General features: G+C 39.6%; 1 protein-coding gene across 1 annotated transcript in view; it reads right to left on the reverse strand.

Annotated features, from left to right (window-relative positions):
• dennd2b (DENN domain containing 2B) overlaps positions 1-19,692 on the reverse strand; it is a 354,188-nt gene that overhangs the window by 227,017 nt on the left and 107,479 nt on the right. Inside the window, exon 2 of the mRNA XM_043705852.1 lies at positions 15,472-15,576. Within this exon, the coding sequence (XP_043561787.1) occupies positions 15,472-15,529 (58 nt within the window). The 5' untranslated portion in view covers positions 15,530-15,576. The remainder of the gene's footprint in view (positions 1-15,471; positions 15,577-19,692) is intronic.

Raw genomic sequence — 19,692 nt, forward strand, 5'->3', positions numbered from 1 at the left:
CATGTCTTTTAACGGGGTCACAAAGCTGGTCCATTTTTTCTAAAAGCTGTTCCTTTTGTCAAGGAGACTGTGTCCTTGATATTTTTCAAGGGGGTCATAAAACCTTTGAGGTGACTAGTTTGGTACAGAGATGAAAAAGGGCTTTGAGAAGCCTTTTGTTTACATGTAAACAGATGAGACTTCAGGCCAACGTGGTCATTTTCAGAAGTGACCTGTATAATGAAAGGGGAATGGTCAGCTCTCTAGCTGAGCAGTTCAGTCCAGAACCAGTTAGGAGTTCAGCTGTGTGGAAACAGGTTGCTAAACTCTCTCTTCTAACTTCAACGTGTAAGCATTTGTTACATTTTTACTGTTTTTTAAAGAGGGTTGCTTATTGGGATTGTTGTGTATATTAGGAACAGCATAATTAAGTCTAGTTTGGATAGACTGAGTTCTATAGGGGTTCTTAATTCTCTTCTTTGATTTTCATTGTGCAATTTTACAAATAAAATTTTGTCTGGTTTAAAACCTGGTAGGCAACCTAGCTAACTTACTCTGGGTAATTTTCACTGTATGCTTACTGAAATACATTGCAAAGTTATCGTCTGGACTGCCTGCTTAAGAATGTTTTGAGTGGTCTGGCCTAGTCTATAACCAGAATCTTTAAATAACTTTATTCAATGTAGTATTAATTTCTACTAAAATAGATTTGACGTCAGCTGTCAAAATACTTTTAAGGAAGTTTCATTCAATAAACTTTTAAACAGATCTGCCCCGTTGAGGCATGCCCTTTCCATCTTGATAGCTTTCTCTGCTCACCTATATGAGGGGCACCTATAGTCTCCCATTAGACTGTGATTAGTGGATCATTTGTTATGCTGCACAGCTACTGCAGCACAAGAATTAACAATCTTTCTGAATGAGCAAATAATTGAACAATGTTTTGAGTAATTCTTTAGCCATCTATGCTGTGAGTAGGAATTAATACAGACAATTCTTGCACTTTTCTAAATGCATCTTTTTTGTTACAGAACTAAATTAAAAGTAACATTTTCAGATTACATTTTGCCACCATTAAATTTGATTTAATTTGCAAAATACCTTGACATTCCTAAAGATTATTCAACCAAGGCACTGAGAAGTAATAACTTGTTGTCCCACAATTGGGACATTTGAATTGGGGTTGCACATGTTACCACATGTTTAGTGTCTGGTTTCACCTGAGACAGGAGCGAATGGCAGTGAATAGTAGCTGGCCTTCTCTTGGGAAGGAAGGAAAATTCCACAAAGGTCATCCAAAACCATTACTCACTGAGCAGGTCAATTACAAGCTAGCCTTGGCCACGGGTCTTGGAGTTTATCACCTAAATGCTTCCTTAGTCAGGTATGACATGGAAAACAAACATCAATAACAATGAAATGCCCAATTACAGTTGTTCAGTTGTTTGCTATCCAGTCATTTTTTTGATAATGTCCTGCCAAAATATATAAATCATGGAGCATCATGGACTTGTGTATTTAAGACAACTTCAACTAGATACTTCATTCAAACTTTAAGCAGGAGCTAGATTTTAAAAGGGGGAAGAAAACTCATGTTTTGTCTGATATAAAGGTAATTTGCTGTTTAACAATTAGAAATCAATTCCCTTATTTCCTGAAGTGCACAATTTTGAAACTAATGACTGGAAAGAACTTACTATCAATCATTCAAAATGATAACAACTTGACCTTTAAGCTACATCACATTTTGAGTCACAGAATCCCTACAATGTGCAAACAGGCCCTTCGGCCTAGCAAGTCTACAATGACCCTCCGAAGAATATCTTACCCAGACCTATTCCCCTACTATCCTATATTTACCCCAACTAATGCAGCTAAGCTATACAACCCTGAATACTATGGGCAATTTAGCATGGCCAATTCACCTAACCTGCACATCTTTGGATTGTGGGAGGAAACCGGAGCACTTGGAGGAAACCCACGCAGACACGGGGAGAATGTGCAAACTCCACACAGACAGACAGTCACCACAGGCTGGAATCAAATCCGGGTCCCTGGCGCTGTGAGGCAGCAGTGCTAACCACTGAGCCACTATGTGATGTGGCAGAACAGATGGAAAGAAAAGGATGTGAGTTGTACCTTCTGAATTCCACCACGTCATGGGCCACCCAACTTTACATTTCCAAAGACCTACAGGTCAAACACTGATCTGTTCAGGTAAACGAAGCTCAACCACAGAAGGAAAAATAGTAAAATTTGCGAATGATGCATACAAGCCCAAATTGTCTCATGTACCTCTAAATAAAACTCTATTATGATCAGTATGTTCATTTCCACTTATTATTGTTTCTTCCCTCTGGAAAAATAATTGTAATGCACGAATCATGGCACAGCTGATGACAACAACGCAAGTAGCAACATAGGAATGAAACGCAGACAGGAAAATCAACATTAAATATTGCAATGATGTCTCTGACCCACCTCACTTTTGAGCATAAATGCTGCTTCCCTGCCTCCAGGAGCATGTGATTGATGAATTTAAATAATAAAGAACACTAATAAAACTGGTTTCTGGAAATTTAACCTGGAAAACTGAACTTTGGCATCAATTGCAGGGGTTAATAAATACTTGAGGTCTCATGGGGATAACAGAGTGGGAACTGTACACGAAAAGAACTATCTTGGCTGATTATCAACTGCATGAAAGATATTTCGAATTCTTTTTCCACTAACAGGAAGTTGATCATATATTATGCTATGTTGCATGATTTAAGATTGTTTCAGGATTAAGTTATCATGTTGGAAGATTCTGGAAACAGTGTTAAGAATCTGAGATTCTTACAGCAAGATAAAAACAGATCGATAGATCACTTCTCAACAATGATTGGAACTGTCAGTTCTAAAACAAAATAGTGAGATGTTGACACGTTGTTCAGTACATTTACCCTCGCCCTCCTACTCCAAAAAGAAGCTAACTGGATCTTAAGAAAGCAACATTTTTACAGGTTATAAAGATGCCCTGTTAAATGTATTTGGGAAGTCTCAAACAATTTTCTAGTGAGCTTGGGTCCAAGACAGAAAGCTGCCTCCTAATTCACCACAAATAGACTTCTTCAGGACAAAAAAAAAATCAGTAAAAAGACAGTAATGTGTTGAGTAAATTGGCATACTGGCACACTGTTTTAAGGTACACAAAACAAGTTAGACAAGTATGTGTCATTTGAAAATGTATTGTTCTTTTCTTTCTGCTACTCTGTTAAAATATCATTGAAAACCAAAAAGGCAAAATAGGGAATGTGCATTTTTAAGGTACTTTCTAATCAACCTGTTCAGATATGCGATACACACACAGGTGGGACATGAAGCTAGACCTTCTGGCTTAGAGGTAAGGATAGTACCACTGCATCACAGGACATAGGCTGACTTCAAAGTTTGTGTAAAGGAAAAGTAACTGTGCTTAAATTAGCCCATGTAACCAAGTATCTATGGAAGTTGGAAATCTTGGCATGGGATGTCTAATTCTGCATGGAGGTGGCCAGTTGTCAGGACTATCCCCAATTCCTAGGTTTGGGTCCCAGGTCTGAAATGGAAAAGTTTATATTGTTTAGGGGTAGCATGTTGGGCTACATGCAAAATCACATCCAAATTGAAACTTCTACATTGCTTTATTTTCACAAAGTCCCTATGGCCTGTAGCAACTATGAGCAATGCCAGCTGTGGCATAGTGTTTGATTTTAATTCTGAGTCAGCAAATATGTGGCTTCAAGTTCCATTCCAAATATTTGACCACATACTCTGAGTGTGATTCTGATGGATTGCTGTCCTGACAGAGATTCACAATTTGAATGAAATGTTAAACAGAGCTCCTGTCTGTCACTTGGGAAAATGCACAAGATTCCATGGGACTACTAGAAGAACAATGGGAGTTCCCAGTATTGTAAGCCCATCTTTCTCCTACACGCAACAGCACTAAAACAATTTATCTCTTCATTAGAAGCCATAAATTTGCTGACTGAGAAGCAGGATCACACACTATGCCACAGCTGGTGTTGCTTGTAGTTGCAACAGTGCAAAGTGAGTTATTTTTCTCCCTTCATTTTTACACATTGAAGTTTCCCTTTGAGTGAAATTTTGCAGTTTATAATTTGGCTGCCATATTACCTAACATTACAATGGACCCAAGAAACCTTTCACGTCAACCACATGTTCCAAGGCATTGAAGAATGTTTCACTGGCTGGTAAAGACATTTGATTACACCAGGGATGAAAGTCATAAATTATGTCCTATCATCTGGTTTCAACCAAGATGATAGCCAAGGCTCCATTGTTATTGTCTCTTATGAATGTCAGAGCCAACATAAAGAAAGATGGTTGTGGCTGTTGCAAGTCAATCATCTCAGCCCAGGACATCACTTTAGGAGTTCCTGAGGATACACATTTTGAATCAACTTGTTCAGAGATGGCATTACACATGTCTGAAGCAGGTGGGACTGAACCCAGGTCTCCGCGCCCAGAGGTAGGGACACTAACATTGCACAAGTGTCCACAGTTCCTCAGGATAGTGTCCTAGGCCCAATCATACTCAGTTGCTTCATTAATTATCACTAAAACAGCTCAATACCATCCAGGACAAAGCAGCCCGCTTATCACCATAAACATTCTGTTCTTCCATTTCCTGTGCAGCACTGTGTGACATCTAAAAGATGTAGAAACTGACCAATCCAGAAACCCAGGATAAAATTCCATGAAGGCAGATGGAATTTCACTTTAAAATAAAACTGGAATTAAAAGTCTAATGAAGACCATGATACCCACGTTGATGATTATAAAAGCCCTCCCTGGCAGGAAATCTGCCGTTCTTACTTAGTCTGGCCTCCATGAGACTCTAGACCTACTGTAATGTGGATGACTCTTAACTTCCCTTGGATGTGAGAAAATCATTCAGTTGTATCAAACTGCTAACAACTTTCAAAAAAGGAACAATATCAGATGGACTACTGGCATCAACCTACACACCAAAATTAACAAAACTAAGCCCCATGAGCCCTGCAAAGTTCTCCTTACTAGCAACTCAGCACTAGCCCAAAACGGAGAGAACACAGACTAGAAAAGCAACAGCAACACACTCTTACACACAGAGTCTTACCTTATAGAATATTACCATCAGGCTAATTCACAAAAAAGCTGTGTCCTCCTGAAGTCTATCTCCAACTTCTTCATTCTTTATGACATTTGAGTTTTATATCTTCTGTAAACTTCAATTTTGTGTTCTGTAACCCTAAATCCAAGTCATTAATGTATCTCATAAGCAGCAATGATCCTTATATTGAACGCTAGTGAACACCACCATTAACCTCCCTCTACTTTGAAAAATAGCTACCCACCACAACTCTCTGACAGAAATTGGATAAGGCTCAGAAACAGGTATGGGGAATTCTGAATAATGGATGCCTGATCGTTGCATTGCAGACGACATGCAAATGTCATGCAGTTTGTTTAAATTACAGCAGTGTGCAAACCTGACCTAATCAGACTGCTGCGTGGTTGCACTGTTCAACAGATGCCTCGGGTTTCTGTGAGACTAGCACCACTTAAAGCTAGGCTGCACTTCTTAAAGCCAGCCTGTACCTCTTCAAACAAAGGTGTATTCTGGCTGCACTAGGTATTGGAAATGGTTCGAGAAGATTATTTTATCTGCAACAGTGCGCTCTCTTGTTTTCTGACACAACAGACAGAAGGAGGGGCATCCTCTGTCTACACAGGACCTTGCAAACAGATCACTGAGCCATTCACACTGTAGATACTTCACAGGGTAGAATCTACACATCATGAGCTGATAGACAGAAGTGGCCTTCAGCTGGTGGTCGAGGGAACAGGTTGTGCAGAAACTCTCCCCAAAGAGTGAGGGTACACACTGAGTCTGCTGCAGGTGACTGAGATTTTAAAAAAGGGTGGCATATATTGAAAAGCTGTTGGGTATGCACGCGGACGTCCTTGGTGAATAGGCTGGTCTACCTAAAGACCTGCTGTCACCAACAAGCAGCACACAGGAGTTTGACACTAATATGGCATAAAGCTTTGTGCAAAATGTGGAGCCCAGTCTACTCAGCATGGAAGTAGCCAGCAATTCCAGTAGCATATTTGGAGACTCAAACAGCAGTGTCGAATGGCGAACGTTGCAGCTTTCAATGCCTGGCCTACAGTGGAAGCTCAAATCAAAGTCAAAGTCATGCAACCTCAATTTGACGTCATCTTGCTAGTATGCAGACTCCCATCCTGCTATCATGGGTGCAGATAAGTGCCTAAAGGAAGAAACAGGGCGTCACAATGGTCCAGCAATTTATATCCACCAAAAGATTAGTGATGTACCACCTCAGAAAAGGCTCAATGGTGAGTGAAGCTCTTGAAGTTCATTGTCACCAGACCGTTAAAGTGAAGAGCATCCCATTCTAACCTCAAGCAATGTCCACAAACACAGATCACAGGAAATGTCAATGTTAAATCATCAGGAACAGAGACCTTAATCAATTTGGTATGCCTTTTATCTCACGAGCTACAAGGACTTATCTCAGTCCATCCAGAATAGGGACTGTCACTGGAAATGCCTTAGTTTCACAAAGAGTGTTGCACTGACAATTAAATTGTTTGCTATTGTTAGTATGAGGAAAAGAGATTTACTATGTAAACAACATATTTGGAAAGAAGAGTTGAGTGATGTTTCAGCACCAATATTAATACTAGAAGTATAGAAAATAGCAAACACGAACTTAATTAAACTGTTACCTATGCCTTTACCCCTTTAAGGTAACCTTCTAAAGTTCAGCAGCTCACCAATGCAGCGAAAACAAGTCTTAGTATCAGATCTTAAATTTAGCATATCATAGATACAGAGTACAGCTCCCAATACTCCATCTTCAATAATTTGTCTGAGTCTTAGCTGTGCAGTAATCTCCAGTGAACAGTTCTTGCAAGTCAAGTTTCCTTCACTAAGCGAAGGGGAAAAGTGAGGACTGCAGATGCTGGAGATTAGAATCGGAAAGTGTGGTGCTGGAAAAGCACAGCCAGTCATGCAGCATCCGAGGAGGAGAGTCGACGTTTCAAGCATATGTTCTTCATCAGGAATGTCGGGGGCCCCCAAGGGGGCTGGGAATTGGGAGGGAGGGGTGGGGCGGGGGGGGGGTAGGTAGCTGGGAATGCGATAGGTAGATGAAGGTGGGGGTGATGGTGATAGGTTGGAGAGGAGTGTGGAGCAGATAGAAGGGAAGGAAGACGGACAAGTAGGACAGTTCAAGGGGGCGGTGCTGAGTTGGAGGGCTGAATCTGGGATAAGGTGGGAGGAGGGGAGATCAGAAAACTGGCGAAATTGACATTAATCCCATGTGGTTGGAGGGTCCCAAGGTGGAAGATCAGCTGTTCTTCCTCCAGGCATCGGGTAGCTAGAATTTGGCAGTGGAGGCGGCCCCGTACTTGCACGTCCTTGGTGGAGTGGGAGGGGGAGTTCAAGTGGTCGACCAGAGGGCACGTCCTGGCAATGCTCTCTGAAATGTTCTGCGAGTTGGCTGTCTGTCTCCCCAATGTAGAGGAGACAACATCAAGAAGAACGGACACAGAAGTTGAGGTGTTCGGAAGTGGAGGAAAATTTCTGTCGGATGTGGAAGGATCCTTTGGGGCGTTGGATGGAGGTGAGGGAGAGGTGTGGGTACAGGTTTCACACCACTTGCGTTGGCAAGGGATGGTGCCAGGAGTGGACAGTGGTTGGTGGGGTGCATGGACCTAACAAGGGAGTGGCAGAGAAAATGGTCTCTACGGAATGCAGATTGAGGTGGGGTGTCCAATTCAGCACCATCCTCTTGAACTGTCCATTTTCCTTCCCACCTATCCGCTCCACACTCCTCTCCGACCTGTCACCATCTCCTCCCCATCTTCATCGACCTATCGCAGTTCCAGCTACCTTCCCTCCAACCCAACCCCCTTCCATCCGATGTTTTGGGCAAAAGCCCTTCATCAGTCCCCCATTTCTGATGAAGAGTTTTTGCTCGAAACGTCAGCTCTCATGCTCCTTGAATGCTGCTTGACCAGCTGTGCTTTTACAGCACCACACTTTCTGACTTCCTTTGCTAAGCACCCAGTTACAGGTCAAAATATGGAAAACATGCTGGATCAGTTAAAACTTTTAAAATACTGAACTAATTTTGAATACATTAAAATGCACTTTCCCCAGTGTAGAAAAAGGATACACAAGCAGTGATTAAAGTAACATTAAACTGACTTAAAGTAAACCCAAGGTAAAATTGTGCTGAGTTGCAAACAGCAGGGATTGGTTTCTTATTAAGAGGCATTAAGGATGTCTTGAATAGCTTTGTTTTTTAAAAAGACATATCTACTAGCTTCCTACTTCCATGGAATTTTAAAAATGAATTTGGCCCTGACTGAAACTATAGGGGAGCTGAATACCTCCTTGTAATTAAAATGAAATTTTGTTTGTGTTCTTTTCTGGTATGCTACTGGCCTTAAAAGTATGCAATGTACAAGCCTTTACAGAGGCAGGAGGCAAACACACCATTCTTATAGGAAGCATTTTGATTTATTTTACTTTTTTCACAATCTCCTACTCAATATACAATATTAATGAAATGCTAATGGTCAAATCTTCTTGTTTGGACTTGGGCCTCATCAAACAGCAGTTAATATTTCCTGGGTTACATTAAATTTGACTCTGACCATTCGTGAACCCAAAATCCACATGGTCTTTCAAAATGTTCAGGCGTGGGCGTCATTGCAGATCCTGGAGTTAAGTATCAATTAGACATCAGGTTTGGCAATCTGAACTCCCCAGAACGAAACACCCCATCACCAGGGATTGAGCCATCCCGGAAGAAACCACAGTGGGTCAGAAATCAGATCCCCACCCCAACTTTGAGATCATAGATTCCTCTCACTCAGGTCAAAGTTGTGTAGGGACTTATCTGGTCCTGCTGGCTGCTCCTCAGCATTCTCCACCCAAATTGAAGCCTAGCCTGTCAATCAGGTTCCCTACTTAGAAGCCAGTCTATCAGGACCAAGCAGTACCCAGTGTGGATTTAAAACTCCAGGACGTCAGAGATTCATCAACCACCTTGGTAATACCCAGGCCAATGACTCCAAACAGGGTCACAAAGTAGTAGTGTCTCTCTGAAATGGGGTATACATCTTAACGGCAAAGCCCAATGGTTGCAGGTCACCACTGAGTAAGTAATGATAGATTTTGAACTGATCAAATTTTGATTTTTCATCTTAGTCATTAAAGTACAAAAAGTAGTTATCATCATTCATAATAGCTCCCTAAAAAAAACTGTAATCTTCTGTCTTCCCCATGTGAAGTTTTCTCAAGACTATATATATTTATGTTTACCTATGTGAAAGAATATTCACCATGCCAACTCCATATCTTCAAAAGCTCAGATAATGCTTGCTTTCAGCTTTTGAGGGAATATACCATTACAAAAGCAAGGTTTAGTCCATCCAAAGATTACCCGGTTTGGCATGTGTAATTTCTACAACACAGATCCAATAATCAATGTTTGAACTGTGACAATTTCCTTAAATTGCCTCTCACCACACATTCTTAATTACCATTTCAACATTCAAGATTTGCAGTATCTGCTATTGGTCTTGTTTTATTTTATTTTTGTATCTGAGAGATGATTTAATTCATGCCATGGAATGGTGGAGAAGTTCCTTAAATCAGTGAAACCTGTTTGACTCTGGAAGCAGTGTCTTTATTTGCAGCTGTAACAGCTGAATCTTTAGATAAAAATCTATATTGGTCACGTGCACTAAAAACTGATAAAAAAAAAGGAACCAAACAGTTGAGTCTCAAGTTTTGCCAATATAAGAAGTTGTGAGGAAACTCAAGACAAGGATCTAGTTAGTCAATAATGGTCAGACAATGAGAAATTCACATGGATTCTGAAGGCCACAATAAACATTCAGAATCTAAGTTTTCGGCTGTTTGCCATATTCAAACTATGTGCCCAGACAACAAGTTCATCTCCATTCTACAACAAAAATAATGTTAAGCATAACCGCACAAATTCCTTTTAAAAAGGATTTGAAATAAATTCCCATTACTGAAACAAACCAAAACAAATTTAAAATAAGAATATGGTAAGATTTTATCCTTGTATTTGGAACTTCATAGGGTTTTTCAATAGGTAGATATAACCAAGGATCATTTGTAAAGGTTCATTTTTTTCTTACAATTAAGGCATTCCTCATGACATAGATCTTTAAAGCTAATTAATCTTTTCGCAACGAATAGTATATCCATTGAGTTGAGTGAATATACTGATTTCACACATACTGAGCTGTTTTGGCATATACTCTGTTTCTAAAAAACATGCAATATATTGTTGGATAACTTTAGGATGTACGAGTGTCAAATATGTAATGTGAACAGAACTTATTTAAGCCTGTTAATATAGAATTTCTGGCACTGTAGTGATCATAAATTAGAGGACACAAACCTACACATGACTTTCTGTACCCGAGTTGCAAAGCTAAGTATTCAGTCAAGTATTGAAACGCCAGAGGCTTTTTGTGATGTTTTGTGTTCTTTAAAGTTTGAGCTGCTAATTCTACGATACAATAAAATTGATTTTTTTTTAAACCTACCCAGACTAGGAAAGTGGAGGAAAAAGAAAAAAAAATCATCTTTATTCTGCAACAGCATTAATCCAAGGCACAAAAAAAGTACTTACCATAATTCCACACACCAGCTACTCCTCTGTGCTTCTAACTGTAATGGCTCATTTAGCAATATCACATCAGATAGCCAGGAAAAATGAGAAACCAGAGATGGTTGCCCTATTAACCTGCGTGGAGTTTAAACTTGAAACATAAAATTTAAATAAAGACAGCACTAACGACTGTACCACCTAATCTCTAATTGATATTGTTGTAATATTAAATATACATTCAGCCAACAAATCACTGGGAACAAGACTAAACCATCAGGTACCAATCACATACTAGTTTATGTCCAAATTCCCTTTGAAATGCTCAAGATTTTTAAAACAATAATTAAGATATGGTCGACTTATTTTTAAATATCTACTTCTTATGCTTTCATGAAAATATTTTAGATTGTATGACTTCAAATAGAATAAGACAAGTCCCCTGAACTTACAGTATGCTTCCTAAGAAGACACATTAGATGGCTATCAACTTTAATATTTTCTAACTCTTTTCACCATTAGTTTTTTCCCTCCATGATCAACTAAAACAAATTATCCATTCTTTACCTCTTTCGGTGGTTATGGAAACTTGTTAAGTGGAAATTGGCTGTTTTTGACTACTATCAACTGTGACTACAGTCCAAAAGTAATTAATTGCCCATGAAGTACTAAGCTATATCAGATGATATAAAGATCTCTTAAATAAACAAAATCTTTCTTTTTGAGTAAAAATCCATCATCAAATCTTCTGCAAAGTACATTGCTTTGCGAGAAAATACTTGGTGAAGTTGAGGTTTGTTCAGTATCATTTGGTTAAATGATGTGAAATTCATTACTAAAATGTTTGCTAGTTTCCACAGACTTACATTTCTATTTTGAGACTTTTTTTTTTGAAAAAGACATCATCCATGCTCATTTCTCATTCAACTTACCACCACACTATTGAACCTGATTGCATCTATTCCAGTAAACATTAGTTAATACTATTCACATACAACGTAACACCATTACTGCAAGGTTAATAATCCTATGTGGAAATTATCACTGGAGAATAATTTGGTGTAACATGACAAGGCCTGCATATCTCTACACTTCTGTATGTAACTCAGTTTTCTGCCTGAATATTGGAATTTCGCACAAGTTGTCCCTGACGCAGTGAAAATGCCAGTTTGAGCAGATGTACATTAACAAATCCCTTGGAGCTATAATTCCATTCTCGTAATCATCACGTGTCAACTACACATTAAGTACAAGCATTCTCAACAACTACCATGACCACAGCTGTTTAGAAAAGACTGTTCAAATAGAGGGAGACCAATCCCTTTACTCACCGTATGTTCTCTAAGAAGATACAAATAAATTGTTCTCAACCATTCCTGCATCTCAAGGTTTACATAACAATTATGCACTGAATAATGCTTAAAAAAAGACATTTTGTCAAAGGCTTTCAATTTGCACTCATCAGTCAGTCTCCAAAGTACTGGGCCCACTGCATTCACATCTGCAGCTTCCAGTATGTGCAAGTGCAGCACACTTTAAGCCCAGCTGACAAGCCTAAGTTGCATGTCAGCCTAATTCTTTGCACGTTCACAATAATTTAGAATGCAATTTCACAATTGGACAACATATCTAATGTTGGACACTTGTTTAGAGTTTTGCAAGAAGGTGCTGATTAGGTATGTTCAGTACCTTGCTTATTATGAACTTTCAAAGGGACATGCTGGGATACAACAGGAAAGTGTTTCGGACATACTGCCTGCATAGCAGACATCACACAGGCAATGAAATTTGTACACTCATTTACTGCAACAGGCCAATGATCCTTTTTGCTTAACAGCAGCATCCTGTTATTGACAAATATAGTAGCAGCGTGGAAGAGGTGACCTGTTGCTCAAAGCTTTGACATGCCTTAACTGCCTGGTCACTCTTCAGGACCAAATAATGATGGTCTTAGATCTGTTCATAAGTTTACAAAATATATAGAGAGAAATGATGTGATTAAGATTGTCATAAGCCCACCGAATGGCTTTGACATCAGAATCAAGTTTGCATGGTGAATCAACGGAAAGGGGCCCACTGAGATTTTGGTATTCTCTTCTTATGCAATATAAATGCTGTTTTCCCTTTGCCTTGGTAATTCTTTTGCAAATTATCCTGATGACTGCGAGCCAAAAAACTCAACAAATTGTCTTTTTTCTACTATACTCTAGTTCTGTACCACCAAAGGACTAATTATTCACTGTTTGAGATTTACAGTTAAACTGTGAAGTATTATTCACATTCTTTGATAGTTCTTCTGACATTATTTGATTACTCCATGTCCTTTCTCTTCTAATCACTGTAATTTTTTTTTAGAAATTAAATATTGCTCTAATCTGCTTATGCCTGTTTTATTTTGCTCTGACCACACCCAATAGCTACATTCTACAGTTGTATCTTTTATGTTGAGTATTCTAAATACCTATGTCACGAGCTCCATTTTGTAAACTCCAGTTCACCAACAGTTTTTTTTACTTAAACTTCAGTGGTTTGAGCAATAACCAAAGTAACTTCTATAATGCAGAATTTAATCGGGTAAACAGTAGACAATGGGCAGGATAAGAGTAGGTTAGGGATGTAGGCTTTACTTCACTGCTTGTGAAAGTTTGTTCCATCTGAAACAGAGAAGTAAATGTCAAAAGCTGATTTTTCGGATTTATACTCAAAAAACATTCGGTTATATATCCAGGTTTACCTAACTGATTTCTACACTGAGGTCACCGCTGCTGCATACTAATGTTGTTTTCTTTTTATTTTGAGGAGCATTCTGATAATTTTGTTTAATTATTGCTTTGTCTCTTTGTATTTAGTTTTGTTGTGGCTTCTCTGGAATTTTCTATTTTCACAGTACTGGCTGTTCTTGAAGTTTTGGACTTTGTCTGCTTATGTTTGTATTTTGTGTCTGTATTTACTCAGATGGTGATCACAGCGTATTTCATAGAATCCCTACAGCGTGAAAACAGACCCTACGGCCCAACAAGTCCACACTGACCCTCCAAAGAGTATCCCACTCAAACCCATTCCCCATTGGGCGCGTCCCAGGTTCAATTCCAGCCTTGGGTGACTGCCTGTGTGGAGTTTGCACATTCTCATAGTGTCTGTGTGGGTTTCCTCTGGGTGCTCCAGTTTCCTCCCACAGTCCAAAGATGTGCAGGTCAGGTGAATTGGCCATGCTAAATTGCCCATAGTGTTAGGTACATTAGTCAGAGGGAAATGGGTCTGGGTGGGTTACTCTTCGGAGGATCGGTGTGGACTGGTTGGGCCGAAGGGCCTGTTTCCACTTTTTTTACCCCTCGATATTTATACACCCCTGATTAATGCACCTAACCTACACATCCCTGAACACCACAGGCAATCTAGCATGGTCAATTCATCTAACCTGCACACCTTTGGACTGTGGGAGGAAACTGGAGCACCCGGAAGAAACCCACGCAGACACGGGGAAAATGTGCAAATTCCACTGGGTCCCTGGTGCTGTGAGGCAGCATTGCGAACCACTGAGCCACTGTGTCATCCCCTGAAAGTAGGCTGAATTGCCTACATCTGTTCCCAAATCGTATAGTCTTATGGTAGAAATCATAAGACTTCCAGTTGGGACAGAAATAAGGAGGAATTTCTCATGGTAGAAATCATAAGACTATATGATTTGGGAGCAGAAGTAGGCAAGTCAGCCTATTGATCTGCTCTACCTTTCAATGAGGTCATGGTAGAGATGATAATCCTCACCTCCACTTTCTTATCTTTCCCCCAGAAGTCTGCATTCCCCTACTGATTAAACATCTGTTCTATCTCAGTCTCAAACAGACTTAACAATACAGCCTCCTCAGCTCTCTATGTTAAAAAATATCACAGATTTCCCTCTGATGGAAGAAATTCCTCCACATTTCTGTCCCAACTGGGTAACCTCTTACTTTGAGGTTATGCCCTCTGGTCCTGGACCCTCCCACAAAATGGAAACAACCTTTCTGCATCTAGCTTGTCAAACCCCTAAGAATCTTGTATGTTTCAATAAGGTCATTTCTCATTCTTCTAAGCTTCAATCAGTACAAGTCCAACATCTCTGCAAAAGAAAATCCCTTCATAGCCAGGACTAACCTAGTGAACCTGCTTTGCCTCCAATGCCAGTGTCTCTTTTCTTAGATAAGGGGATCGAAATCATTCACAGCATTCCACTTGAAGTCTACCATTGCATTGTTTTTGAAAGACGTACCTACTTTTACACTCTATTCCCTTTGAAATAACAACCAAGATTCAGTTTTCTTTCCATATTTTCTACTGGTCTTTTAAGCTTCTGTGATTTATGCACACATATCCATAAATCCCTCTGTGCTCCAGCTTTCTGAAGTCTTTCTCCACTTAAATAATTTTCAGCTCCTCTTTATACATGTGCATAACTTCACATTTTCCTACATTATGAGACTATTTTCAGAAAATCTTGCATGGCCCAAGATAACTTTTAACTGGTGAATCATTCAATTAACATTTTGCATAGAAAGCCCTATTAGGGCCATGAAAACACGATAGCTGGAAAGCAATTATGCTAGAACAAAGAATATTGGACAATAAAGTCATACAGATATTCTGGCATTTCCCTGGATAACAGCGTAGATAGGCAGTGAGAAACTATGCTGAAGCAATGAGAAAATTTGTGCAATATTTCCTTTGGAGATTGCAAACTCCTTATTTAATGTAGAATTTTTTTTTAAAAAGAGATGACGGCCTGGGACACATCTCTCACCTGGTGCTCGTGTCACAAGCTGCTTTGGTTGCTCCAGCTGTGTGATTAGCGCTGGCATTTTTGTTGGCAGTCATCCTTACCAATCCCCTCAGTATCCCTGGTCACCTGCAGAGGAAAGATGACGTCTCATTAACTTGCATCAACCTTTCAATCTAAACTCTGTAGACAATAATGGATCATCATTAACATGGGTCATCAAGTTAAAACCCATTCATTGTGATGGAGATAAAACTGTATCATGTAGCAATTCACCTTTCATCAGGGAGAAACTGTGAATTTGGATTTCAATACATAGAATTGCTTGGTACATAAGAATTGCTGTTCACTGTGCTAGTGTTTCAAACAAAAACAAGTATTATACAACACACTTCGTATAATAAAACATCCCAATTCACTTCACAGGAGTGTAGTCAGACAAAAATTAGTACCAAACCGCAATGGATTTATTTATAAATGAATAAATTCATTTTGAAAAGGTTTCCCATTCTGACCCATTATTTTCTCTATCCAATGGTCCTGGCATTGTTTAGTGACATGTGGTGAACTCAGCTTTAAGCTTACACAGACAGAATGCTGCAACTGCATCACGAAGCATATGCAATCCACAAGTTCAATGCAATATTGAGTCAATTGTATCAAGCCCAGAGGCAACATAAAATGCAGTTTTTTTTTAAATACATCTCATTTTTTAAACATTTACCACTGACATACTCTTGTGCCATTTATTGCTAAGAAACATTTTATAAATTGTATGATTTAGAGGCATGAAAAAAGTGAATTGAATGCTTTAGAATGGCTTCAACAGTTGTCCTTTCTTCCCCCACGGTGGTTGCTTTGACTCAATTCATAGGCATCAATAAAATGCAAATTTCTCTTTGTGGAGGTTCTAAGTCTGAAATCATAATCAACCCACAGGTCACATGTTCTTGAAGCATAAATACACTGCCTCAGACACACTCTCACATTTATAAACAGTGGGCTTACACTGTAGCATTAGTACACAGCAACTCCCTTGAATCATTCATCAAGTTACCAGCATAATCTAAAGGGTGCATTCTACAATACGGGTTGTATTTTGTTAAACAGCTCTCCTGCTTTTTTCTTGAATTAAGCCAAAATTAAAGCTCCCCGTTTGAATCAACAGCTGGTGGAAATCGGTGACCAAGTTGTTAAACAATGGATTCAATTTCTGAGATTATACTTCTTGCACATCCAAAGATCACTACTCAGTTAAGTTTCAGTGATTTTCAGTCAATCGCCTGGAGAAAATAGAAGCACAGCAATGGATTTGCTTTCCAAACTATTTGAAACCTTTATATGGATTACAGATGCATACAAGTCACAGGATTTTTCTGATGGTTTATCAGTTGAAGACATTTTTTCTTTCCTGGAATGCAGCAGGTTCTACTGCCTTTGTCCTTCATAGTGATAGAAGTTGGCAATGAAAGACATTTGAAAGGTTTTGGTCAAAACAGCCTTTACAAAGTGCTGCAGTGCATCTTGTATATGGTGCACACTGCTGTCAGTGATAGAGGAAGAGAATAATGGTGAGGGATGGAAAGCAAATAAAGTGCACTGCTTTGAACTGGATATTGCCAACATTTTTAGTGTTACTTCAATCACATTCATATGGGATGATAGAGGTTATTCCATTGAGCCTTGTTGGTGCTAGATAAAATTCAGACCAACCCAGAACTGTTTAGTCAAAGATTGTACCTCCCACATATGCTATAGGAGATCAGTTGACAGCCACTGCTCTGAAAAAGAGAGACTATACTCTTGTGAAGTGAACTGGGATGTTTTATTATATTAACTGTGTTGTATAATACTTGTTTTCTGTTTGAAACACTAGCACAGTTAACAGCAATTCTTATGTACCAAACAATCTCTAACAACAAGGAGATCCAATGCCAGATCAGTTGTACCAGCTGCGTATTGTACAAACTACAACAGCCAGCTTTTGACAATAATGACCTCTACAAGCCAACGAAGCTCTTGTGTACAGAACAGATGTCGTTACCACACTCCTATGATGCAGTTGGAACTGTGCATCAATGACACAGAGAAGTGTTAGAGAGATTCCACCGACAATGCCTCGGATGTATTCTCTGGATTTGATGGGAGGATTGCAACCAAATGTTAGTGTCCTACTTAAAGCCAGCCTGACAAATATTCATGGAAAAATCCTTCAAAACCAGCTACCACAAACTGCACACAGATGGCTGAAGCATCTCTTCGACCAACTCCTACTTGCTAAATTCTCAAATGGTCAACATTTCAGGAAAGGACAACACAAACACTATAAAGACATTCTGCAGCTCTTCTTGATGCACAGAAGCATTGACTTTAATAACGGAGTAGAACTTTTTACCAATCATTTACAAGGGCAATATCTCGTCCATCAAACTGCACCATGCTTGGAGTCTAAACATCTTAATGAGGAGGCACACTGGTGCAGAAAGAAAGGAAAGCAAGCAAATCTTGTTGTCTAGATCTATTGCCTTGTGGGACGTCCTGACTCATGGGCATAAAGACAGATTGGTCAAGAATCAACCTGTTCAGTCAACTGAAGATTGAAGCAGAAAATTACAAACTTGAGTAGGTGCCATCCTCGATTGAGGGACAGCTGACAATGATGAGATGAAGAACAGGTTTGGGGGAGTCACAAGGTGAATTATTCATCTCAGAATTCCTAATGTCTGACCTCTTCAGCTCAATAGTAACTCCCAGGATGTTGATGATGTCGTTTTATACAAAGGAGGGGAGATGGTTAGATTGTCTTTCATTGGAGCTGGCACTTGCGTGATGTCAATGTTCCTTCTATCAAGCAAAGCCTGAATATTGTCTGGGTCCTACTACATATTGACATGGACTGTTGCCGTTTCTGAAGAGTCACAACTTGCGCTGAACATTGCACAATCATCCATGAATATATCCACCTCTGATCTTATCATGAAGATGGTAAAAGCAGAGGATGTTTTGGCTGATGACATTACCTTGAGGAACTGCTGCAGCCATGTCCAGGAACTGAGATGATCAAATTCCAATTACCACAAGCATTTTTCTTTATGCTCGATATGAATCTGACCACCAGAGAGAGAGAGAGAGACTTTCCCCAATTCTCATTGGCTTCAATTCTGCTCAGACCCTTGATGTCAGATTTAGCCTTCTGTCCGCTGAATGCTGTTTAACTCCAAGGGCAGTCACTTTCATGTCCTCTCTTCCATCCACATCTACAGCAAGGCTACAATAAACCTTGGAGCTAGTCTGGCGCTGGCAAAACACAGATGACACATCGTAAGCAGGTCACTGTTACATCAGTGTTGCTTTTTAAGCATTGTCAATGACACTTTCACCATTTAATGATTGAGAGGAGGCTAATGGGGCTGTTACTGGCTGAGTTAGATTTGTCCTGTTTGTGGACTGGATTTCAAATCTCATATTTCTGGATAATGTCTATGCTGTAATGTACTGGAACAGCTTGGAAACAGCTTCAGGTAGTTTTGGAGCACTTAGCTTTAGTATTATTGCAGAGATGTTGTCAGGGCTGTTAGCCTTTACAGCATCCAGTGTCTTTAGCAGTTCCTTTAAATCATTTCGAATCAATCAAATTGGCTGAAGACCAGCATCAGTGATACTGGGGATCACAGGAGAAGGTTGAGCCAAATGTTCACATTGTCACTTTTGGTTGTAGATGATTGAATGTGGTTCAGCCTTGTCTTTTGCACCGATGTGCAACATTCAGCAGAAAGTTAAATATTTAACTATACAAACATACAAGTTAAGATCAGGAGTAGGCCATTTGACTCCTCAATCCTATTTCACATCAACCAAAACAGTGAGAAACTGGGGAAAAGAGGAAGATCAACTGAAAATCTATCTGACAAAATATTAGTTTCAAACACCCACTTATATTCATAGTGCCTATAAATGTACTGAAACTTCCCAAGGATTTTTATAGGAATATTCTAACACCAAGTTTGACATCAAGCCATATGACAAGATGTTGAATCAGGTAGGTAAAAACAATGACTGCAGATGCTGGAAACCAGATTCTGGATTAGTGGTGCTGGAAGAGCACAGCAGTTAAGGCAGCATTAGAGGAGCAGTAAAATCGACGTTTTGGGCAAAAGCCCTTCATCAGGAATAAAGGCAGAGAGCCTGAAGGGTGGAGAGATAAGCTAGAGGAGGGTGGAGGTGGGGAGAAAGTAGCATAGAGTA

Source organism: Chiloscyllium plagiosum, chromosome 16, assembly GCF_004010195.1.
Source record: "Chiloscyllium plagiosum isolate BGI_BamShark_2017 chromosome 16, ASM401019v2, whole genome shotgun sequence".
Taxonomy (NCBI): domain Eukaryota; kingdom Metazoa; phylum Chordata; class Chondrichthyes; order Orectolobiformes; family Hemiscylliidae; genus Chiloscyllium; species Chiloscyllium plagiosum.